We start from the raw sequence: 25,658 nt of genomic DNA, 5'->3' as shown, positions 1-25,658 counted from the left end.
AGTCATGGTTTGACCACTTCCACAAGCTCTGCACCACCATTGTCCCAGTCCATCTGGTAGGCAGGAGAGATTATAGGTCAAAGGTTTTGTGCCTGAGTTGATGCCCCAGTCTTAACTGCTAGGAGCCTTGCCTGATTATAGAAAATGGCCAGTTCACGCTTGATCCAGTGTGTTAAAGAATTTACCCATTTCTTCTAGATTTTCTGTCTTCTTGGAATATGTTTTCATAGTGTTCTCTAATAGCATCTGGATTTCATCAGAGCAATGACTCCCTTTTTGGCTCTGATTTTATTACTTTGTGTTTGTTTTCTTTCTCATTCTTTTGGTTAGTGTAGCTAGAATTTGTCAGCCATACTTACAACCTCTTCAAATAACTCTTTAGTAGATCCTGTGTATTGTTCTTGTAATCTATGTCTCATAATTTCTGCCTTAATCTTTATTTCTTGCCATCTACTGCTTTGAGTCTGGCTCCTCTTATTTTTCTAGGACCTTGAGTGACATCTTTAAAATACTTATTTAAGATCTATCTAATGTTTTTTAACGTGATCATTTATGGCTGTGGAACTTCCTCTTCAGATTCTTTGAGCTGTATCCCAAGGTTCTGTAAGTTATGCTGTCATTTTCTCACCCTCTGAATATTAATTTCCCTGAAGAATTACCGTTAATTTCTAAATGGTGTGATAGTATTAAGGTTATATTCTAGAGTCTTTTAGAAAAATACTCTTCTACATGTGGATAAAATAGTGTTAAAAGGGCATTTTTTCCAAATGTTGTGGAAAGGGGAAATTATTGGAAGTATGGAAGAAATAATATTAGCTATAAATTGATTGTTGCCATAACTGAGTAGCCCATTGATGTTTATCATGTATTCTTTTGTCTACTTCTATGCATATTTAAATTTTTTCATTGAAAAATATTTTAGTTACACTTAGAGTGTGTGTGTGTGTGTGTGTGTGTGTGTGTGTGTGTGTATTTACGTGGGTACATATGCTCTATGAGATGTCTGTGGATGTCGGAGGACAATGTAAGGGGAGAGGAGTCACTTCCCTCCTTACACCGTGTGGTTCCCAGGGATCAAACTCAAGTTGTCACTTTTGGCTGCATGCACTTTCACCTGCTGAACCATTTCACTGGCCCCAGGAAAAATATTTGTAAAATATAGACATCACTGTTTTCTATCTGAATTCAGAAGTATAGGAATCTAACTAGACCTGTAATTCCAGCACCTGCTAGTGCTCATGAGGTTGCAAGAGGACAATAGCAATTGAAAGGCAGCCTAGGCTGCATTGTGAGACTCTTTCTCAGAAAGAAACCCAAAAAGGAGGAAGAGGAGGAGGAGGAAGGACAACAAGGAGGGAGGGAGGGAGGGAGAGAGGGATGGAGAGAGGGGAGGGATACAGTAGTCCATAAATCAGAGCATTGAAAGGCCATTTACATTATTTTTTCTAGTTTTCCTAGACAGGGTTTCTCTGTGTAGCCTCGGCTGTCTTGGAACTTGCTCTACAGACCAGGCTGGCCTCGAACTCACAGAGATCCTCCTGCCTCTGCCTCCCAACTGCTGGGATTAAAGATGTGTGCCACTACCGCCCAGCTGTTTATAATTTTCAGTGCCCCGATTTCTCATGTGTGTTAATCCACCCTGTCCGGTGCCCTAAGAGCTGGCCTGGCACAGTGCCAGTGGTCCCTGAATCAAAAACTGTGCCTTTCTCCACCCCGTCTACATCTGCTGTACAAGTGGAAGGAGCTCGGAACCCACACGTGCCTCCTTCCAAACCTGGGCCTAAGTGGTAGCTGGAGCTGCCTATCATCGTTTCTAGAGCTCTCTGCAGTCCCTACAGTAACGAACTTCCAGATATTTTAGAAAAAGAACTTTACCAAGGAAGAGATGGAAAAGGCCATGTGGCCAAGGTGAAAAATCTGCATCCTGGGAGCCAGGTATTGCCGTATCCACTTTTGTTTGGTTGTCAGGCAGCCCTGTCTATTGTCATCCCCCAGCCTCACTGCCTGTTCCTTCTCTCTTGCTCTCTCACCTGCTCCTCACCCAGGGCTTTTTAGTTGGAGTTTTCTGGATGCATTGCTTTGTTGCAGCCACAGTTACTCAAAGATCAGTATGTGTCCCCAGCGGTAGCACATGGAAAGTTGCTTTGGGGTTGATTGTGCACGTTGGACACTTTGTTAACCTTATGCCCTTTTATTCTAAGGTTCTCCCAATTTTCATCTTAACTAAGACCATGAGTGCCCTGGAAGCTTTATCTCACTAATGTAACATACACAGAATCCAGTGTCAGTGAATTTGTCCCAAGTCACAGGGATGGAGCAAGCAGATGGTCTGGACAGAAAAAACATTGTCATCTGACCTAAGATGCTATGTATACCCCCGATGTTATCTGTGCATCTGCGAGCTTCTCACCAGAATGGGCTCCTCCATTGCAGAGTAGGATGGATTGAAGTGTGTATGACCCTTTTTTATTGTTATTCCTCATAGGAAGGATATGTGCATACATCTGTGATAGAGCAAAGATCCTCAATACTAAACAGCTGCGTGTCTCAAATCCATGTTACTAATGATAACAATAGAGTGTGTTCATGAAACATCATTTTCTTTCATCCTCTCAGCAATTTTGAGAGGCAGGGCTGTTCTTAGCCTCATTTTTCAGATCAAGAGAACAAGCAAGACTCCAGGGAACCACTCATTTGCCCAAATCAGGGAGTTAGGATACAGTGGAGGTTCACACATGGTGAGCCACTGGCCCCCAGCCTGTGCTCCACCCCGGGGCCTTTACTTGACCCTGAGTCTAGGCTGCACTCCAGGCCTGTGCTGCAGCCCTAGCCCTTTGTGCCTGTGCTCTGCAGGTCACATCTTCAGAAAGATCTACATGAGTCCTGCTCCCCACTGACTCGGATAACCCTGACCTGAAGGTAGCTGTCCCTGAACATGTCTCTGCAGCAGCAGAAATGTGAGTCCCTAGCCTGCCTCCCAGCATCAGTCAGCAATTCTGGATGAGTTCCAACACCTGCCATCCCCCAGAGTCAAAGGCTCATGCCTGCACTGAAAATGGTCCTCTTCTGTTCATCAGTGTATATGTACTCATTTCTTTGTAAAATTCTTTTAAAATTTCATAAGTGTACTGTGCTTACATAATTGCCCCACCCCACTTCTAACACCTCCCATGCCCCCCTCAAATTCATGCCCTCTTTTGTTTTATTATTTTTATATAATATATTATATATATTCTGTGTAGAAATAGAAATGTGTCAGAGCCAGACAGACACGGTGGCACACACCTCTAATCCCAGCACTTGGGACACAGAGGCAGATGGATCTCTGTGAGATCAAGGCCAGCCTGTTTTACAGAGTGAGTTCCAGGACAGCCAGGGCTGTTACACAGAGAAACCCTGTATTGAAAAAACAATAGACAGATAGGTGGGTGGGTGGGTGAGTGGGTGGGTGGGTGGATGGATGGATGGATGAATAGACGAATAGATGGATAGATAGAAAGATATAGATGATAGATAGATAGATAGATAGATAGATAGATAGATAGATAGATAGATAGATAGATGAATCAATATATAAGTACAACCTATCACATCTATTTAGGTTGCTCATATGTATATCTTTTTAGGGCTGGCCACTGGGTGTTTGGGTAACTAATTAGGGAGCTCATTACTGGGGAAAGACTGGTTTTCTCCCTCTCAACAGTCATTAATTGCTTGTAGTTCTTCATTTAGAGGTAGACCCTTATGAGATTTCCTCAATCCACTTTGACATGACAATGGGTGTTGCCATTGGCTGGTCTTGTTTAAGCAATCATATTGTTAAGATTTCATGGATAAAGCTTCCCTGTCATGTCTCGAAGGCACTATCTCATAGCAGATGTCCTGGCCTTCTGGCTCTTACAATCTTTCTGCCCCCTCTTCCACCATGTTCCATGAGTCTTAGTTATGGGGGTTCTTGTCAATCCCATAGATGTGAGGAGAAAGACCACCAACCCAAGTAATGGTCAAATTAACTAAAGCAAGTAATTAATTAAAGCAAACTTTTTGTATTCACATGCAATCCTGTCTTTCCCCAAAGGCAGGATTCAAGAGATCAGCATTGTACATGGGTAAAATAAGGGTTTTTATAGCTCAGGAGTAGGGGCTTTCAAAATGGGGAATTTGGAAGGCAAATAGGTAGAGTTACAGAAACAGAACATAACAAGTTGGCCATAACAACTTCCTGAAACAAAGACATGGCTTCAAGGTGGTCATAACAAGGCAGTCGCAACAATATGGTTATTACAAAGTAGTCATAACAATGTGGTCATAAGTCCAATTATACAGCTGCTGATTACCACCAAGATGTGAGTACTACTATTGCACCTTTAGGGATATCATAATCAGTCTTTCAACTGAAGTTCATAGTGTTCCATCAACAATATGGACTTACCTTCAAATTCTGACAGTCTACTGTTTACATGAACTTTGATGAATTTATCCTAAGTGAAATAAGCTAATCACAAAAAGGCAAATACTGTGAGATTTTACTTATAGGAGTACCTAGTCAAACTCATAGACACAGACAGTAAAATGGAGTTTGCCAGGTTCTAAGGAAAGTAGCAATAGGGAGCTGGTGTTTAGTGGGGCCAGTTTCCATTTAGGAGGACAAAATATTCTGAAGGTGAAAGTGGATAGCTGCATCTAATGTCACTTAAGAACTATATAATTAAAATGGTAGCTCAGATTAAATGTATTGACCCAGAAGTTACAAGCAAGGTTTAGAGTTATTCTTGTCTGTGAACGTGATCCCAGGTGCTTGCCAAAAGGAAGTTGAGCCCATCCTTTCTTGCCAGCCTCCACTTTGGGAGCTGGTGATCAGCTGACCAGGAAGCAAAGGACCTGCCTCTAACAATGGTCCCCACCTTAAATGCAGCTTCCTTTGATGAAGAGCAAAACACAGGAGAGGAGATAACATGCCCTTATGCTCTCATTTGTCCCCAGGTGGCAGTGACAGAAGAGGAGACTCTTGCGGCTGAAGCTGCGGTGCATGAGGCGGAGGAAGGAGGCTCCTAACTGGTGCCACATACATCAGGTCAAACCATTTCTTCATTTTTAGCCACGCCAAAGTAGGAGCCAGATGCAGCTAGGACACTACAAATGGCTAGATCTGCGATTATGACCTCCTGCCTGAGACCTCAATCCCCACATCCTGGGTGTTAGGAGTTTTTATCTTCCCTTCTCCCAGCAGTGAATACCCTGCCACAGCCAGCCAAATAAGGCCAGTGTGCCTTGCTCTAAAAATACAAAACCTGGTCACTGAGAACTCCCATACCATGATTATCAGGGAAGGAGGAGCAAAGAGAATTCATTAACAACACCATGCAGTGTGTAAAATTAACCACATACTTGATGATATAAAATTGTGCAGCATCTGTCCTGGCGTCAGTGAACTTCCCGTAAAGGCCCACATAGTGATAACTTTAATTCTGTGGACTTCATGGTCTCTGCTACTCAACTCATTCATGTGCTAGTGGCCAACTTTCAATAAAACTTTATGTATAAAAACAGACAGAGGGCCACATTTGGCCAGTCATCTACATGATGCTGGATGCATCTGTTGCTTATCTGCCCTCACTGAGAACACAAGTAGCTCTGAAACTGCTTTCCCCAGGTGACACCCAAGGCTGCTTTATCCAGCTGTTTCAGGCACCCATCTTGTCCCTCTGCCTGCAGCTGTTTTGTTCAGGACATCTGACATCCAGTGAATGCAGTGGGGTTGTCACTGTGAATGTGAAAACTCAAGGAGGCAGCAGATATTTTAGCCAGGACTGAACTGGGAGTCTCTCTGAACAGCCAACAGATTAGGCTTCAGCATATTGGAAGACACAGCACAGATTCCAGTGCCCCGTCTCACAGTGCTGCAGAGGATTGATGCTTTAGTTTGACTTTAATGATGTAACAGCTTGCATGTAAAGGAATGGAATTATTTAAAAAACAAATTCAGAATGGTACAATGGAGGTGGTAGGAATTTCTTCTAGTTGATGAGAACTCTGAGGTGTGTGTGTGTGTGTGTGTGTGTGTGTGTGTGTGTGTGTGTGTTCGTTCACACATCCCTCTTGTCCATTGCATGGTGAGATGCCCTTCTCTTGTTTCCTGCAGATGGATGGTCTCTAGCCTGCTTCCAAACCCACCCTCGGCTGAGTGCTGGGCAGCACTTCTACATGATCCTATGACGCTTGATATGGACGCAGTCCTGTCAGACTTTGTTCGGTCCACGGGGGCAGAACCTGGTCTGGCCAGAGACCTGCTGGAAGGTATGTGGACCTCATTGTCCCCAAACCACCCCTTCAGACTTGGACAGAAGATGAGAGGGTCTTCATTGACTGACAATGGTGTCACTTGGACAGCATTTGGCCACTTTTGAAGTAAAACAAATTGTTAATGTTGGGGATGGAATTCTTCTGTTTTGCTTGTCAGTATTTGGGATAGGACATAGATCACCAGCTGTTATTGTGCACACAGAGGAAGAAGATGGCACTGGTGAGTGCTTCTGGAGAATAAGTCCAACTACAATAATCATTTTTAAGGACAATATACTGCAATGGAGTAAAAATTCTAGAACATTCAAGAATATGCTTTCTGTGGAGACCTTCCCTTCACATCTTGGTCTTAGCTGAGATACAAATATCTTAGGCCAAAGTTATCAGTGGAAAAACCACCTAGTAGCCAGGAAATCAAAGTGCACCTTTGGGCTTTTCAGGTAGAGCACTTGAGACATAGAAAGCATGTGTCTGGTGTATATAGGATATTTCTGGGGCTCTCTTCACCCATAGTCATCACAGACTGGAATTAACCTTGGTTCTTCCTCTTCAGTGATGATGCTTTTGAAGCAAGGAAAAATAAAAAACTGATCACTACTGCTCAGGACATTTGGGCACGGGGAAGAGGAGCTTGTTTTCCAAGACTGATCTGTCTCCTGATGCATAAATCACTGTGGAATTGGGAACTGTCAAGCATTGTAAGCCACAGTGATTCTCAAGGTCAATTAGAGAAAACTGAATTACTAGGCATTTTCATAACCCGGGGTAGCTCCTGAGAGTTGGAAGTTCTTGTTGGGGTGCTAAGGAAATCCTAATGCACAATCTGAAAGTTTTCCCTCGACCTCTCATAATTTCAGCCCAGCTCATGGTTTCGGTGATGTGTGTGAGTAACAATGTGGTCCTTGCTGCCCTGTCTCCATGTCATGTGAAGTCCCTTGAGGTCCCTGCTGCTCAGTTTACTGCTGTAAGGAGCAGCCTAGAAATGAACAGGTTGGGACGGAGGCTGCTGTAGGGCTGGTCCATGCCAAACTCTCTTGCTTCTCAAATGAAGATAGTCAATTATTTTACTTCCTTTATCCTTAGGTGGGTTTGGGGGTGATTTTTTTATGCAAGTTGACACCGACTTACCTTTAGAGGATGATCGTGGACAGTAGAAGGTGACTCAGAATCTGTGCAGGTGGCTTGTGCTGCTGTAACCAGCTGTGGCATTTCACCTGATTCCCCTTACACAGAGTCCAAACACTATTACCGCTTTTCCTCTTTCCTTCATACTTTTTTAATTAAGATACATAAAAACTGGATTTTATGTGCCAGTCTATGCACTGTAGCACATGGTTGGATTCGTGTGATAACCCTGTCGGGCACAGCACCGCTGTACTGCCTCCAAGGGCTGGATCCCAGCCGGGTCCTCAGGCAACCACAGACAAAACCTCTGCTCGGCTGGCTTTGTCTCTTCATAGAGAGGAGTTGTGATCATGGAGTCCTACTGTTGGATCTTTCAGAACTAGCATTTCACTCAGCGCCTTGTCTGTCACTGCCCCTTAACTGACCTGACCAGGCCACAAGGGAATAAAGAAAAGACAGAAAGCTGTGATGGGTTGCTCTGGGCTCTCTGCTGGAGAAACCACAGCACCTTGGAAGCGCAGAGGCAGGGTAAAAAAGGAGGTGGGGTTTATGGTGCACAGCTGAGTCAAAGAGATGGGTTCAGTTAATCTCAGTAGAACTTTCCACAGGGGAGCAGTCTGCAAGGTTATAAGGTTGGGATGGGATAGGATGGAGAAAGCTGTGGAGAACATTTTCTGCACACACTATCAACACACAGACTCAAAGGGAAAACTTTGCCATTTCCCCCTGAGCCACATCCCAGGAGGGAAGGCTTTGACATTAAAACATGGGTCTGAGGCTACAGGGTCCTTGACATGTCCAGGTCATGTCAACACACTCAGGGCTTCACTCACTCAGGGCTTCCTCTGCTCCCTACAAGTCAGCACAGTTCCCAAGAGTTAGCTCAGTTATGTGTCCCTAATTTCTTTTTTATTGCTGAGTAGTAAGACATGGACCATAGTTTGTGGATCTGTTCATCTGCTGCAGGGCATTTCATTGTTGCCAGTCTGGGGAAGTTACACTGAAGTGTCTACAGATATTTCACAGCAGAGTTTCTGTGAATGCATTTTTAATTTTACCTAGGTTGGGCTCGCTCGCTGCCTGTGGTGTATGTTTACCTGTACAAGACCCTGGCCTTCTGTTTTCCACAGTGGGAGGCCAGCCTGAATCCCTACCAGCAGTGCCTGAGACACTGTCTGTGCCATGTGCCCCCCAGCTTTCTTTGCTTCTGTTGATTTTAATCACTCCAATGGGTGTGTGCTGATATTCCTCAGTGGCTTTGATTTTCATTTACCTGACAGCTTTTGGTGCTGAGATGGTTTCATGCTGGGGTGTTTTTTGGTTGGTTGGTTGGTTTGGTCTGGTTTTGTCTGATTATTATATCTTATGAAACATCTGTTCATACTTTTTACATATTTCTAACTTTAATCTTTTTCCTGTAGGGGAGCATCAAAAGGTCTTTGTATATAATGAGTTCAAATCCTCTGCCAGACACAGTGCAGATATCTTCTCCCAGGCCCTGCTGGGCTCCACATTCTCCTCATAGAGCTTTGCAACCCTAAGATCTCTGTCTGATACAATTCAACTTGATGGCTTTGTGCTTTGTGCCTCACACCTGTGGGACCCTAAGAAACTTGGTGCAGCTCTGGAGCCCAGGCTCTTCTCGAATGTAATCTTAAGTTTTACATTTTTGTGTTTTCCACTTAAATCTGCAACCCATTATAAGTTTTACTTTTGTGTGATGTGGGGGGTTTTGGCTCAGGTCCATTTTTACTTGTATGAATGCGAGTAATTCTAACACCATTTGATGAAAATATCACCTGTCCACCACTGAATAAGAATGACTTTTTGTAGCATTTGAGAACCAGCTGAGTGCATGTGTAGAAATCTATATCTGCTCTTGCCCATGGCATCTGTTTCCATTGCTGACAAGTACACCAGGTTGGCTCCTGCAGTGTAGTGAGTCTCACAGTCTGAAGGCATGCTCCTCCAGAATCCATTCTTCCCTTTCAGGACTATTTCGCTGCTCCACTTCCTTTGCCTCTCCCAAGAATTTTGGGATAACCTTGCCTTAACTTGGAAGTGACCAGGAATTTTGACTGGAATTTGGTTATATGTTTAAGAACATTCTTGCTGCTACATTAAATTTTAACTGATGAGGTACAGCCATGTTTTCTGCTTATATTGATCTTGAGTTCTTTCATCAAATTGTGTAGGCATCTCAGACGGGGCTCATAACTGCTTTTTTTACATTTATATATGAGAGTCTTGTTTCTTGAAATGGTAATTTAATTTTGTCTGCCTTTAATTGTTCATTGCTAGTATGCTGAAATATAATTACTTACTGTTGAGATTTTAGCATGAAATGTCACTAAAGCTAACTCAAATATTTTTTATTTTTTCCTTTTATTAAAAATATTTTTCTTTTCTCATGCAATATATTCTGATTCTAGTTTCTCCTCCCTCTGTTCCTCCCCACCTCCTGTCCCCTCTGGATTCACATCCTTTCTATCTCTCATTAGAAAAGAACAAGTTTCTAAGAGGTAACAACCAAACATGACAAAAATAAAATATACTAAGATAAAGCAAAACCCATCATCTCGCAGTTGGACAAGGCTAACCAACAGGAGGAAAAGATCCTAAGAGCAGGGGCAAGAATCAGAGACCCACCCATTCTCACACTGAGGAGTCCCATAAAAACACTAAGCTGTACCATACTACCATAAGCCTTCTCTTTTCTTTCTATAATCACTTGCCCAGCTCTCCACTTATGTTTCAGTATTGCTTCATCTTCAAGACTTCAGGCTTTATGATCATAGAGATCACATGCATTTTTCATTACTTTATACCCAGTTACAGACATCTACTAACTATGTTTTGAGTAGGTGAATTAATTAATGAATAAATCTCAGAATGATGTGAAAATACTGAGCTAAAAGCTATAATATATACACATACATATAAATAATACACAGAGAAATGCAGCCCCTTGTAGGCCCTGTGCTTGCTGCTTCAGTCTCTGTGTGCTCATGTGTGCCTTGCTTAGTTGATTCAGAGGGCCTTGTTCTCCTAGTGTCCTCCATCCCCTCTTGCTCTTACATTCTTTCCACCTCCTCTTCAGCAGCAGTGAGCTCTTGAGGGAGGATTTGATGGAGACATCCCATTTAAACTGTCTTTCCCAGTAATGTCTGGCTGTTTGTCTCTGCATCTGTTCCCATCTGCTGCCACAGGAAGCTTCTCTGATGATGACTGGATAAGGCACTGATCTATGAGTATAGCAGAATATCACTATGAGTCATTTTATTGATACTTTTTTTTTACAAAAGTAGTATTTGTTTTATCCTAGGTCTCTGGGCTATTTAGTCTCTGGTTCTTGGTCACCCGAGCAGTGTTGGATATGGGTTCCGTCTCATCAGACATTGGTTGGTGACTCGCACAAGTTCTGTGCCACCATTGCCCTAGTGTATCTTAAACGCAGGACATATTGTACATCAAAGATTTTGTGGCTGGCTTGGTGTGTACATTTCTCTTTGGGTAACCTGCAGAGTACTTTTCTTCACCAAAACCACCAGAGGTTTTGTAGAGGTGAGGTCGTGTGGGCACCAGCTTGACTTTTTCGTCTTCAGTGAGTTGTATGGGTGTTGTCCTCTGCAATGGGCCCCCTCTGTCAGTTTGCAGAGAGGATTGCTGTCTTAGCAACAGTCTGGGTTGTTTGGAGATTTCCATGGGACTCCTTGGGCAAATAACTCAGTTGAATGCAACCCAGTCCCACTAATGGAAGCTTCATTTGACAGGACCAATTGAGACTCTGTATCCCCCATTACTAAGAGATCTCATTAGGATATCACCTTCATATATTTTAGGAAGTTTCTACTGCATTAGTTTTCCATATCATCCCTTAAATTCCTCCCAATTCCAATTGTCTCACCACCCCCACCCCCACATTCTCTCCCTCAATCCCATCTCTCTTCCCCTTCCACACATAATCCTCCCATTCCAATCCCTACATAACCCCAGTCCACCCACAAAATCTATTCTGTTTCTCCTTCCTAGAGAACCTTCCTCCATACCTAACATCTTTGGGTCTATGGATTGTAGCTTTGTTATCATTTACTTAATGGTTAATACCTACAAATAAGCAAATTCATACCATATTTATCTTTCTGGGTCTGATTTTTTCTAGTTATATCCATTTGTCTGCAAATTACATAATGCCGTTTTTAACAGCTCAATAATACTCCATTGTGTTAATGTACCATGTTTTCTTTATCCATTCTTCTGTTGAGTGACATCTAAGTTGCTTCCAGTTTCTGACTATTATGAATGAAACTACAATGAGCATAGTTGAACAAGTGTCCTTCTGATAGGTTGAAGCATCCTTTAGGTATATGCCCAAAAGTGATATAGCTGGATCTTAAGATAAATTGATTCCCAACCTTCTAAGGAAGCACCATACTGATATCAATAGTAGCTGTATTTGAGTTTGCATTCCTACCAGCCATGAGTTTGCATTCCCACCACCAATGAAGGAGTGTTCCCCTTATTCCACATCCTGATCAGCATGAGCTATCACTTGTGTTATTGATCATAGCTGTTCTGACAGATGTAAGATGGAATCTCAAAGTAGTTTTGATTTGCGTTTTCCTCATGGTTAAGAATGTTGAACATTTCTTTAAGTGTTTCTCAGCCGTTTGACGCTCCTCTATTGAGAATTCTGTTTGATATCTAGTTTCTTGAGTTCTTACTTTGGATATCAGTCCTCTATTAGATGTGGAGCGGATAAAAATATTTTCCCTTCTGTAGGCTTCTGCCTTGTCAAAATGATGGTGTTCTTTGCCTTATAGAAGCTTTTCAGTTTCATGAAGTCCCATTTATTAATTGGTGATCTTAGTGTCTGCACTATTGGTATTTGGTTCAGGAAGTCTTCTCCTGTGTGTTCAAGGCTATTCCCTGCCTTCTCCTCTTTCAGATCCAGTGTAGATACAACATAAAACTGGATTGTTATGTTGAGGCCTTTGAGTCACTTGGACTTGAGTTTTGTGCAGGGTGATAATATGAATCTATTTGCATTCTTCTACATGCAGACACCCAGTTTAAGCAACACCATTTGTTGAAGATGCTGTCTTTTTTCCCTCATGTATATTTCTGTCTTCTTTATCAAAAATCAGGTGTCCATAGATATGCAGACTTACCTTTTGATCTTCAATTAGATTCCATTGATCATCGTATCTGTTTTTATTCCAATGTGTTTTTTATTACTAGAGTTCTGTAGTACAACATGAAATCAGGAATGGGAGACCTCCAGCAGTTTTTTATTGTTCAGGGTTGTTTTAGATATCCTGGGGGGTTTGGCTCCCTGTATTTCTTATGATTCCCTGTATTTCTTCAGTGTCCATTGTTATGTTCCCCTTTTCATTTCTGATTTTGTTAATTTGGATATTCTCTGTGTGTCTTTTATTCATCTGGATAAGGGTTTGTCTATCTTGTTGATTTTCTCAAAGAAACAACTCTTTGTTTCATTGATTCTTTGTATTGTTTTCTTTGTTTCTATTTTATTGATTTCAGCCCTGAGTGATTATTTCTTGCCATCTACTCCCCTTAGGAGTGCTTCTTTTTCTTCTAGAGCTTTCAAGTGTACTGTTAAGTTACTAGTGTGAGATAGCTCCAGGTTTTTGTTTTTTTTTTTTTTGGTTTGTTGTTGTTGTTTTTTGTTTTGTTTTTTTATGTAGGCACTTAGTATTATGAACTTTGCTCTTAGCATCACTTTCATTGTGTCCCAGAAATTTGGGTATGCTATGTATTCATTTTCATTGACTTCGAGAATATCTTTAATTTCTTTCCTTAGTTCCACTTCACCCATTTTTATTCAGTAGAGAGTTATTCTGTTTCCATAAGTTTGTGAGCTTTCTGTTGTTTCTGTTGTTGTTGTTGTTATCCAGCTTTAATCTGTACTGGTCTGATAGGATGCAGGGTGTTATTTCAATTTTCTTGTATCTGTTGAGACTTACTTTGTGCCCAAGTATGTGGCCAGTTTTGGAGAAAGTTCCATGAAGTTCAGAGTAGAAGGTATATTCTTTTGTGGTTGGGTGAAATGTTCTGTAAATATCTATTAGATCCATTTGGTTTATAAAGTCAATTAGCTCCAATAAATCTCTGTTTGGTTTTTGTCTGAATGGCCTGTCCATTGGTGAGAGTGAGGTATTGACATCTCCCACTATCAGTGTGTGAGGGTCAATATGTGGTTTAAGCTGTAGTAGTTTTTAACAAACTTAGGTGCCCTGTGTTAAGGCATAGATGTTAAGAATTGAAATGTCATCTTTGTGGATTTTTTTTTTTTAATTTTTGATGAGTATGTAGTGTCCTTCCATATCTCTTCTGATTTGTTTTGGTTTGAAGTTGATTTTGTTAGATATTAAAATGGTCACACCTGCTTGTTTCTTAGGTCCATTTGCTTTGAATGCTTTTTTCCAACCCTTTACCCTGAGGTAATGTCTATCCTTCATGTTGAGGTGTGTTTCTTGGACAGCAGAAGGATGGATCCTGTTTTTGCATCCATTCTGTTAGTCAGTATCTTTTTATTGGAGAATTGAGTCCATTGTTATTGAGAGATATTAGTGACCAATGATTCCTAATTCCTGTTATTTTATTGGTGGTAGTGGGGGTAGTGTGTGTGTGTGAGTGTGTACATGAGTGTGTGTGTGTGTGTGTGTGTGTGCACATGCTCACACACATGTGCTTTCCTTCTTTTGGTTTTGCTAGTCTAAGAATATTTGTCCCTTGTGTTTTTATGGGTGTAGTTAACCTCCTTAGGTTGGAGTTTTTCTTCTACCACCTTTTGTAGGACTGAATTGTAGATATATATTATTTAAATTTGAATTTTATCATGGAATATCTTGTTTTCTCCATCTGTAGTGACTGAAAGTTTTGCTGGGTATAGTAATATGGGCTGGCATCTGTTACCTCTTAGAGTCTCCAAGACATCAGTCCAGGCCCTTCTGTCTTTCAGAGTCTCCACTGAGAAGTCAAGTATAATTCTAATAGGTCTACCTTTATATACTATTTGCTCTTTTTTCCTTTTGTCTTTTAATATTCTTTCTCTATTCCGGATGCTTAGTGTTTTGATTATTATGTACCAAGGAAATTTCTTTTCTGGTCTAATCTATTTGGTGTTCTAAATACTTTTTGTACCTTTATAAGCATCTCTTTCTTTAGGTTAGGAAATTTTTCTTGTATGATTTTCTTGAAAGTATTTTCCAGGCCTTTGTGCTGGGATTCTTCTCCTTCCTCTGTTCCTATTATTCTTAAATTTTATCTTTTCATAGTGTCCCAAATTTCCTGGATGTTTTGTGTCAGAAGTTTTTAAGATTTAAATTTTCTTTGACCAATGTATCCATTTCTTCTATCATATTTTCAACACCTGAGATTCTCTCTTCCATCTCTTGTATTGTTGGTGAAGCTTGCCTCTGTGGCTCCTGTTCAGATTCCTGAATTTTCCATTTACAGAATTCCTTCACTTTATATTCTCTTTATTGCTTCTACTTCAGTTTTCAGGTCTTCAGCAGTTTTATTCACTTCCTTAAACTGTCTATTTGTGTTTCCTTGGATTTCTTTAAGGAATTTATTTGTTTCTTCCAATTGTTTGTCTTTTGCTCAATTTCTTTAAGGGATTGTTTCATCTCCTCTTTTAGGACCTCTATCTTCTTCATATAGTTGGTTTTAAGGTCTTTTTCTTGTGTTTCTGCTGTGTTGGAATGTTCAGGGCCTGCTATGGTGGGATATCTGGGCTCTAGTGGACATCATTGATTGTGTTTTTATGATGGTGTCTAGGCATCTGGGTTTGGGATGATTATAGTCTAGGTGCTGATTTCTGGATTTGTCTTTGTTGGGTGGGTGTTTCTTTCCTTGGTTTTTGTTACTTTTCTGTGTTTTGGAGAATATGTTGGCTGTGTGTTGCCTGTTCTCCTGGTCTGCTCAGGGTGTTCTCTTGGTTTAGCAGGGGGTGCCTTCTGGGGTTCGGGGCTGGAACAAAGTAATGGGGGGCAGTTAAAAGGGGAAGATCTGTGGGATCCACAGGAGATGGGAGCATGACAGGGGAAGGCTGCCACAGGTGTTCTGATGCAGAGCTGAGGATGAGACTGGGGGATGATTGGATCTGGGGCACAGAGGGAGAAGAGATCTGCAAATAGCCAGGTAGGTTTTCTGGCAGGCATGGCCTGTGGGTTAGCAAGAGGAGCCTGCTAAAGTTGAAGGCTGGGAAAAAGCTATAAGTTGGGGGAGGGAGGTTAGGAGGGGAAGGTCTGTGGGATCCACAAGAGATGTGGGCATCGGGGAAGGAAGGCTGCGGCTGGTATTCTGTTGCAGCAGCCCTAAGGGTGAGACTAGAAGATGGGATGTGGAGGAGAGCAGGCCGCGGTGAAGGTCTTCAGTTAGCTTACCTGTTTCCCTGTCCTGCTCAGCCGGTATGTTCTCTGTGAGTGCCTGCTGGTGTTGGAGGCCGGGATGATGGAGTGAGTTGGGGAAGGTTAGGGGAGAAGATGTTTGTGACCTATTGGGGGTGGGGTCTGAGGAGAAAAGGAGACCACAGCAGGTTTCCAGCTACAGAGCTGGGGGTGAGACTGGGGGATTGGGTCTGTGGAGCAGAAAGGTGTGAATCTGCCTGCAGCCTACCTGTTAGCCTGGGAGGAGCAGTCCTTGGTTAGCAGAGGGTGCTGCTGGGGTTGGGGGCCAGGACACAGCAATGGGTAGCGAGGAGGATAGAAGGGGGAAGATCTGTGGGATCCACAGGACAAGGGAGGAGGGAAGGCTGCCACAGAACTGGAGATGAGACTGGCGGGGTGGGAGGGGTGGGATTGGATCTGCGGTGAACAGAGGGAGACGAGCAAGTATTCTAGGCAGTATAGGTATATATGTGTATACGTGTATATGTGTGTGCATGCATGTATGTCCTTAGGATTTTTACAAGGATGACCATAATACCTCTGAATAGGGAGTTTCATTTCTTCTTTCCCAATCAGCTGACTGTAATTCCCGTGAAAGGTTGAGTGGAAATATGTAAGGGGCCCCTAATTTCAGGGAAAGTGGTCAGACATTCACCCTTAAGCAGAAAATAGACCGCAGGGTTTTGTATATGCTCTTGGTCCAGCAGAGGACATGCCAAATTTATGGAAAATTTTGCCCAGCATCGATGCTGGGGTCCTTCAGATGGGCTTTCTGTATCGGTGGACACCGTAGCAGTTTCTCCCCTTACTGCCGACCTCCCCGATTGCACCCCCTGCTCTCAGGATGCTGCAACCTTCCAGCAGTTACTCTAAACATTCTGCAGCGTGCCACCCTCCTCTGCTTCTGGGACTCAGATGATGTCACATCGCAGCCTTTGCTGCTGCCTGTGGGCCCCCCTGGCCCTGGTCCATTGCCTTCTTCCAGCTTCTTTTCTGTACATTGTTTGAATGTACTAAGTTGTTGCTAATGATTTCTTTATATATTTAACAGTTCTTTCATCCTCAACTGAGGAAATGTCACCCTCAGATTGGCCTGTAGGCAAGGTTGTGGGAAATTTTCTTGATTAATTACTGGTGTGGAAGGGCCCAGACCACTGTGGGTAGTGCTGTCCCTGGGCAGGTGGTCCTGGTGCATATGAGAAAGCCAGCTGAAACTGATGGAAAGAGGTACAGAGACCCACAGCCAAACATCAGGTGGAGCTCGGGGATCCTGCAGAAGAGGGGGAGGAAGGATTGTAGGAGCCAGAGTGGTCAAGGGCACCACAAGAAAATCCACAGAATCAACTGATCTGGGCTCATAAGGGCTCACAGAGACTGAACCGACAACCAGGGAGCCTGCATGGGACTGACCTAGGCACTCTGCATGTATGTTACAGTTGTGTAGCTTGGTGTTCTTATGGGATTAACAGTGGGAACAGGGGCTGTCTCCAACTCTTTTACTGGCTTTTGGGTTTGCTGTGTATATGTTTAGGATTATAATACCCTCTTTTTGAATTTTTCTGTTAATGAGGACATAATGCCCCTCTTTGCCTCTTTAGATTAGTTTCGGCTTGAAGTTAATTTTGTTGGAAATTAAAATAACCACACCTGCTTGCTTCCTTGTTCCGTTTACTTGGTATACCCTTTCTGTCCTTTCACTCTGAGGTGGTGTGCATAGTGGTCATGAGGTGTGTTTGTTGGAGGCAGCAGAGATGAATCCTGTTTTCTAATGCAGTCTCACAGTCTGTGTCCCTTTATTGGGAGTTGAGACTATTAATATTAAGTTATTGTTCAGCAGTGTCTATTAATTCCCATCATTGTGTGGCTCTCGTGGAGGTCTATTAGGCCTCTCTTGATTCAGTGTTCTGGAATTGATTGGTGCCTTGTCCTTTTTTGTGTATGTATATGTTTAACACTCTATTCAGACCTAATTGTTCCTTCCAATATCCCCCCTAAAGCCAGCTTAGTAGTTACAAATTCCTTAAATCTGGTTTTGTCCTGGGAGATTTTCACTTTCTTCTTTAATTCAGTTTGGCTAGGCTGGCATCTGTGGTCTTTCATAACTTGCTGGACATTGGTCCAATCTTTTCTGGATTTTATGGTCTCCGTTGAAAAGTCTGCTGTGATTCTGATGGCCCTGTCATTGTATGTGAGTTGGTCCTCTTTCTTGTTGCTTTTAATATTCTTTGTCTGTATACTTAGTGTTTTGATTATTGTATGATGTGGAGTTTCTTTTCTGATCCTGTCTATTTGGTATGCCCCTTGGATCTTGATAATCATCTCTCTGCTTAGATTAGGGGAAGTAAGTTTCTTCTATGATTTTTTTAATTTGTTATTTTAGTCAAAAGTTATTATATAATATATTGTGATAATTTTCTTTCCCCTGCCCCAATTCCTCCCAGATCTTCCCTCAACCTCCCACTCACCCAACTTTTTCATGCCTCCCTCTCTCTGAAAAAAAATTTCAAAAACACAAAAACCACCAAAAAGTACCAAAACAAAACACACACAACTATAATAATAATTTAAAAAATGGTGTCCAATTTGTGTTGGCCAGTGACTCCTGAACATGAGGCCTGCCCTGTAGTATGGTTGATACATCCAATGATATTCCATTGGGGAAAAAACTGGTTTTCCCTTTCCCAGCAGGTACCAATTGCAATTGAGTAACATCTTGGTAGGGATGGGACTGTGTATTTCATTCTGGCATTTCTCCATAGGCTCTTTGAGTTTCTTTGACCATATTTATTACTGCCATTTAATATTATAATAATAATCCTTGTAGGTCATCCAAGTCAATTTTCTCAGGTGACATCACTACGTGACTAAAATTTCTGTTGGACATTTGTTTCGGTTATTCATATTTTAGATTTTGCAGTGGGTCTTAGATATCTCAAACTAGGTAGTTAGTGGTGTTTCTTGGTAGAGAACTCTTGTCTCTCCTTTGTTGGGTGAGTATTTCATGTTCTCCTGCCTGTTATCCCAACTTGTCAGGTTGCTACATGAGGCTTAGGATTCAGTCTTCAGACACTTCTGTGTTGATGTTCAAATGGGGTTTCAGAATTAGACCCCGCTAAGTTTGAGCTGAGGTTTCTAAGCCCAGGAGCAGACTTTCTATAGAGGTAGAGGATTCTCAGTGTCAGTCTTCAGGAGTCTGAGCACTTTTCTTCAATGGGTGCTGTCCAAGTTGCCTATATGAATATGGGATTTTTTTACCTAAAAGGCAAGTGTGGGACTCATGGTCCTCAGGTGAGTCACCGAGGTGGGTGGAGTTGCTGGTTTAACCCCAGGCTAGAGATGAGGATAAGGACATTCCTCAGGTGGGTGTGGCTGGTGGCACAAGTGAGTCTTCCCTACCAGGTGGATGTATGTAGAGAGGGTTTTAGAAAGGCAAGGACACAGGGTCATTAGGCAGTTTACAGAGGAGGGTAGAGTTACCGGCTAGGTCTAGTGCCCCTCCCCGGAGAGGGGTAGTTCTCAGGTTGTGGAGGTAGGTAGAGTTGGCACTGGGAATCTTGCATCTACCTAGAGAAAGGGCCAGGTGTATGCAGTAGGGATGTGTGGGGTTGGTGGGGTAGCTGGAGTTGGGGGTGTCATAAGGGAAGCCTGCACTCTCCAGCTAGGGTTGTAGGCTAGAGAGATCTGGCAGGTGTGAATGGGATTAGTGGCACAAGTTGAGCCTCCTTAACTGAGGGGTGTGTGCAAAAAGGGGCACAGAAAGGAAATGGGACATTTGGTCCTTAAGGAGGTCACAGGGGTAGGCAGTTCAGCTTTCTTTTTTTTTTTTTAAGTGCAACCAATGAGTAAGCTAATGAAGTATTTGTCTTTTTGTTCCTAGTTTATATCCCTTCCTCTAATGACCTCCACATTCACCCATGCTATTGCAAAATACAGGATTTCATGTTTTATAGCCAAATAGTATTCCACAGTGGCCTTGTATCACACTTTGGCATCTGCGAATCAATTGATAGTGGGCAATTAATTATATTGTTTCTAGTTCTTGTCTATTATGAATAGTGCTTCAATGAATGTGGAGGTGCAGATGGCTCTTTGATATATTGATTTTACTGCCCTTGAATACATGCCCTGTAGTTGAATCATATACTGGCTATGTTTTTAATTTGCCAAGAACCTTCCATGCTGTTCTCCACTGTGGCTATACTAATTTGCATTCCAGCCTGCAATGTGCAAGCCTTCCATCCCCCGCCCCCATACCACATTTTTTACTTACTTTCCTTTCTCTTAACAGCCGTTGTAACCTAATGAGATGATAACTCATTGCCCTTTGGCTTGAGGTCATTTCCTGAGTCCTGTAGCATCCCCTGCACTGCCTAGTATCCAGTGCAGCCACCAAGAAAAAAACGCATGGCAAAGTCACCTGGTCCCAGCTGCTTCTTGACATGCAAAGGCAATACAGTTCCACACGTAGAGGGTTCTTTAGGGCATCAGGTTATTTGCTGCTGTAAAGGTTGAAATGTTCTCATAGACAGGCCCTGGGGAGGCGTGTGCCGGGAGGGTGGAGATACCGAATCCTTCTAGGAATCCAGAAGGTGCTGGAGGATCAGAAGATGTAGTGGTGTCCAAAGATGGACAGAAGGGACCTGGGCCTTCTCATGCTATTTTAAATTTTATGAGTATAATTTACTTTATGAGCATACTTTGTTTATTTCAATATGAAAAGATTGAAAGGGGAAAAATCCTGCCATCAGAATCCCAGTATGATACAGAGAGGGCAGGAAGAGTGTTGTAAGGACACAGACCCTGGCTGAGAGACCAGATTGGGACAACAAGACAAAAAGATGTAGACAAGAAAGTGAACCAGGATCTGCCTGCAGATGGAAGGTGTCCCTGCCTGCCACCTGCCACCTGTCTCCTTTCTGTCAGTCTTCACACATTGCCAAGGACAAGGTCAGAACAACAGACGCTGTTCCCCCAAAGCTGTGAAACTCGTGAAGTCCACTTTCTGTTGGTATGACAGGATACCTATGGCTAGATCATTTGTAAGCAATAGAGGCTTTCTTCAGCTTATTCTGGAGTCAAGAAGTCCGAGAGCATGTCACTGTGGTCAGCCCATCCCAGTGAGGGTATGAGATGTAGCATGGCTGAAATAGGAAGGACACTACGTGTACCAAAGAGGGACAACTACATCTACACCTTATATTGCATCCTGCTGGTAGCTAATCCTGTCTTTCCAGAGCGAGAATTCCTTCCCATGAGGAAGGTGCTAATCCCCTGTAAAGGTTAGCTCAGCACTGCCACAATTGTTGCTGAATTTAAAGGTGAGTTTTGGAAAAGATGAATCACTGGCTGAGGAGCACCTTCAAAACTTGCAGAGCAAGCTCCTCCCCTAAGTACTCCAGTCCCTTCAGCGTCTGGCCCTGCTCCATCCTCTTGCTTCATCACCTCCTAAGACCCTTCACTTTCCCTTTCTCCAGCCCCACCACCCTGTGCTTCTGCTTAATCCCATCACGACCCTCCCCTGTACATACACTCTCCCCAAGTCCCCCTCTGTCACTTTTCTCATTGCTGTGACCAGTACTGAACAAGAAGCAAAGGGAAAAGGTTTGTTTGCATGAACGGCTTTGGGGGGTGCATGCCTCATGGTGGGGAAGGCATGGCATTGGAAACAGCTTTTGACTGGAGCGGCGGAAGTCCAGGCTGCTTTCTCACTTCATGGTGGGTCAGGAAGCAGGAAGTGAACAGGAAGTGGGGCCAGACCATAAAACCTCAAGGCTACCCATAGCAACCCATTTCCTCAGGGAGGCTCCTCTTCTTTATTTTTATTTTATATGCATTGTCATTTTGTCTATATGTATGTCTGTGTGAGGGTGTCAGATCCTCTGGAACTGGAGTTACAGACAGTTGTGAGCTATCATGTGGGTGCTGGGAATTGATCCTGGGTCCTCCTGAAGAGCAGCCAGTGTTCTTAACCACTGAGCCATCACTCCAGCCCGATGCTTCTCTTCTAAGGGGTCTACATCCTCTTACAATGTTGCCACTGGCTGGGACCAAGTGTTCAGGTACATGATTCTGTGGAGAATATTTCACAGCCAAACCACAGCACATTCCAAGGTAGGTCAGAAATTCCAGACTTATTTTCCTCATTTAATTAGACGTTCTTTAAAACAAAGAAAATAGTATTGTTAATGATGGTGTCTATAGGACATTTTATGAAAACTTTTGATTGACTTAAAATTATAGTGCTAGTGGGGCTTGGTGTGACCCTTCAGCACTGTGCACTGTACAGATCAGGGTTATTAGTGATCTTTCTCCTTATTTCTTTATGTTTGGGCCTTTGAGTTCCTTTCTTCTAGTAGATTTTAATAAAATATATTTTAGGGATGTTGTTATATGCCAGACATTGGACTCTACAAATATACTATCATTTCTTTTCTCACAATGAATTAGCAATGGAGAGGTAAGATTTCCCATTGAGTAGCTGGGAAAGCTGATGCCAAGAAAAGTCTCTAGAGGTTCCACAGCCAGGACAGAGCAGAGCCCAGTGCCACCCATTCAGAACCAGCATCTGAACCTAGCTCTGACCACCAAAGATGAGGCGCACTCTACAAAAGCCACATCACCCTCCCCCTGGCTCTGTGTATACTGCCTTCCACAGCGTTACAGCACTCCACAAAGAAAGATGCAAGCATGCTTTCGATAATTGCTGAAGAGATGGCTTAATAAACCCTTTTATGAGCTGCCTAATTAACCTTTATTTTTCAAATGAAGCAAATCATACTCCAATAGACTGCAAAACTTTTAAAAAGGAAAAAAAATGTGGCTAACATCGATGTGCTAGACACTGTCTGGCCACTTTGCATCTATTAATTAAGTTAATTAAGACGATTTCTGAAAGGGAGCCAAGCACAAGTTGCTCATGAAGCACCCATCCCTACCTGAAGGGAAGCAGCGCTTCAGTTCTACAGTAACTGTGAAAGTCAGGCCTAAGGCTCCACCAGGATGGTCCAGCAACAAGCCCACACCTTGCCTTGTTCACCACAGAAAACAACTCCTGAACAAAGCAGCAGGATCTCACTTAGGAAAACCAGTAATGGGAAATTAGCATCTCATGGTTGTTGGTTTTGTCTGTCTGTCTGTTTGTTTTTGTATGATTCTCCAGAATCTTTGTGGAATTTGGAAAGCCAGAGAAAACAAAGGTGAATAAGTTAGATTGTATTCCTCAGAAAGAAGGGGCAGAGAAGGAGCCAGGCACGGTATGCACCTGCAGTACCACCTTACTTGGTAGTTTGAGACATGAGAATCACTTGAGCCTAGTAGGTCCAGGGTAGCCTGGAGGACATAGCATATCCCTGTCTCTTGTGTTGAGCTACCCAGCTAACTGAAGATGTATGTATGGTAACTAGATGAGCTGATCATTTGAAACCGAGAATTCTTCAGATTGTTTCTGAGAAAATATAGCCTCTTTTCCTGGTCGCTTAGGGTTGAAAAATGTGTAGTTTGGAAAACTACTTCTGATGTATTTTCTTGATCCAACTCACAAAGAGAGGCAGCTGCCAATTGCTTGACAGTCACAAGGACAGGTCATTCACTGACATTTCTGTTGGGCCCTTGAAATCTTGCCCATGGTGTGGGGACAGCAGCTGCTGACTGAGATGATTGCAAAAATACTCCACAAGAAAGGGTGAAGGTGAAGGGAAGACCTTTTTAGTAAAAGTCAAAAGGTCCCACTATCTACCAGCTGGCCATGGGATCCAGGTAGAGCAGATCCACATTGCTGCTCAGAGAGCATCTTGAAGGGCAATCATGGAGAGTCCAAATGACCAGGCAGTGATAGCACAGGCCCCTACCTGGGGACCACCGATTTTGGAAGAGCCCCGCCATTTTACTCCATTCCACTAGATCCTTTTTCATTTTTCTTTTTCTTTCTTTTTCTTTTTTTGTTTGTTTGTTTGTTTGTTTTCGAGACAGGGTTTCTTTGTGTAGCTTTGGAGCCTGTCCTGGAACTCACTCTGTAGCCCAGGCTGGTCTTGAACTCACAGAGATCTGCCTGCCTCTGCCTCTGCCTCTTGAGTGCTGGGATTAAAGGCATGCATCACCACCACCCGGCTCCTTTTTCATTTTTCTTAAGTGGTAGGGGATGAAGCCAGAGCCTGGAACATACTAAATGTGTGCTCTACCACTCAGCTCCATATCCAGCCCCTAAAATGTCAAAGCAAAATGGCTTCCCCATTACCAAACTTCTTTTTTTCCTCTCAGTAAATATTTTTTTATTAATTTTTTTCATTATTTTGCATACCAACTACAGTTTTTCCTCCCTCTTCTCCTCATGTTTCCTCCCCTACCTTTCATCTACACCCCCCTGATCCACTTCTCCCTCTCTGTTCAGAAAGGATAAGACCTCCCATGGGAGTCAACAAAGCATAGCATATCAAGTTGAGGCAGGACCAAGCTCCTCCCCTGCATCAAGGCTGAACAAGGCAACCCAGCATGGGGAATAGGTTCCCAAAAGCCAACTCAAGCTCCAGGGACAGGTCCTGATCCCACTGCTACGAGCCCCACAAACAGACCAAGCTACACAACTGTCACACACATGCAGAAGGCCTAGATGGGTCCCCAGTGGGCTCCCTGACTGTCGGACCAGAGTCCCTGAGCACCTATGAGCTCAGATGACCAAACTTCTAAGATACTTCCTCTGGCCGGGCCCCATTCAGGACACAGTTTTCGTTTGGATAAAGGAGCATATCCAAATACTCTTGAATCCTGTCTTCACCATTTGTGGTAACTTCCCTTTTGTGGCTGTGGTCAATTATGTGGCTTTTATTTCCTGGCTGTTAGGGAAGGCTGTAACCCAGTACCATCATTGGCCTGTTTTCTTATCTTAAGAAGATCTGGCCTGGCTTGGCTGCTTGAGGTTAAATACTTCCTCTCTGGGCAGCCAACCAGCTGGGCAGGTAGCAAAGTCAGTAAAGTGTTCACCTCACAACCACAAGGACCTGAATTTGATCCCCATATCCCACATTAAAAAGCCAGGTATGGGGATGTGCTTGTAATCTCAATACTGGGTAGGCAGAGACAGGAGCTCACTGGCCAACCAGCCTAATCTGTAAGCTCCAGGCCAATGAGAGACCCTTCCTTAAAACACAAGCTGAATGGCACCTGAGAAGTACCCAGTGTTAACCTCTGGCCTACACACACACTCACACATTCACAGACACAGACACACACACACACACACACACACACACACACACACACACACACACACACACACACAGAGTGCACGCATGGACAGGCATGCACAGCAGGAAGCCAGACTATGAACCAGTTTGCTTACTCTGCTATAAATTTTAAGAAGACTTAAGAGGGCTGGGGAGATGGCTCAGTGGGTAAAGGATTTGTCTCACAAGTGTGAGGATCTGAGTTCAGATCCCAGACCCCATATAAAGCCAGACACAGGTATCTGCAACCCTAGCAATCCCGCAGTGAGATGAAATGTGGAGACAGGAGAATCCCTGGAAGCTCGGGGGCGGGGAGGGGGCGGGGGAGGAGGTGGAGGGTAGCTAGTCTGGCATACACAATAGTGACTACAGAAGGCCCTGTCCTGAAGTATGTGGGCTGACACCCAAGACTGCCCTCTAACCTCTGTATGCTCTCACTCACACATGCATAGACACAAAAAGACAAGAGATCTGTGGACAAATGATAATGTAGGTACATCAATTTAAAGCTTATTCACAAATACTGAAAAATGAAAAATTGCAAGACAAACTGGGAATTGAACAGCGTTACTGGGCAGCTGAAGATTTCAAGAAC

General features: G+C 43.2%; 1 protein-coding gene across 1 annotated transcript in view; it reads left to right on the top strand.

Moving 5' to 3' along the window:
• Otud7a (OTU deubiquitinase 7A) overlaps positions 1–25,658 on the top strand; it is a 322,225-nt gene that overhangs the window by 202,040 nt on the left and 94,527 nt on the right. The window contains exons 3-4 of the mRNA XM_059273496.1: positions 4,984–5,074; positions 6,143–6,297. Of these exons, the coding sequence (XP_059129479.1) occupies positions 6,147–6,297 (151 nt within the window). The 5' untranslated portion in view covers positions 4,984–5,074; positions 6,143–6,146. The remainder of the gene's footprint in view (positions 1–4,983; positions 5,075–6,142; positions 6,298–25,658) is intronic.

Source organism: Peromyscus eremicus, chromosome 1 (genome assembly GCF_949786415.1).
Source record: "Peromyscus eremicus chromosome 1, PerEre_H2_v1, whole genome shotgun sequence".
NCBI classification, from domain to species: domain Eukaryota; kingdom Metazoa; phylum Chordata; class Mammalia; order Rodentia; family Cricetidae; genus Peromyscus; species Peromyscus eremicus.
Note: the sequence above shows the minus strand (reverse complement) of the source record. Positions and strands in the feature narration are given on the sequence as shown.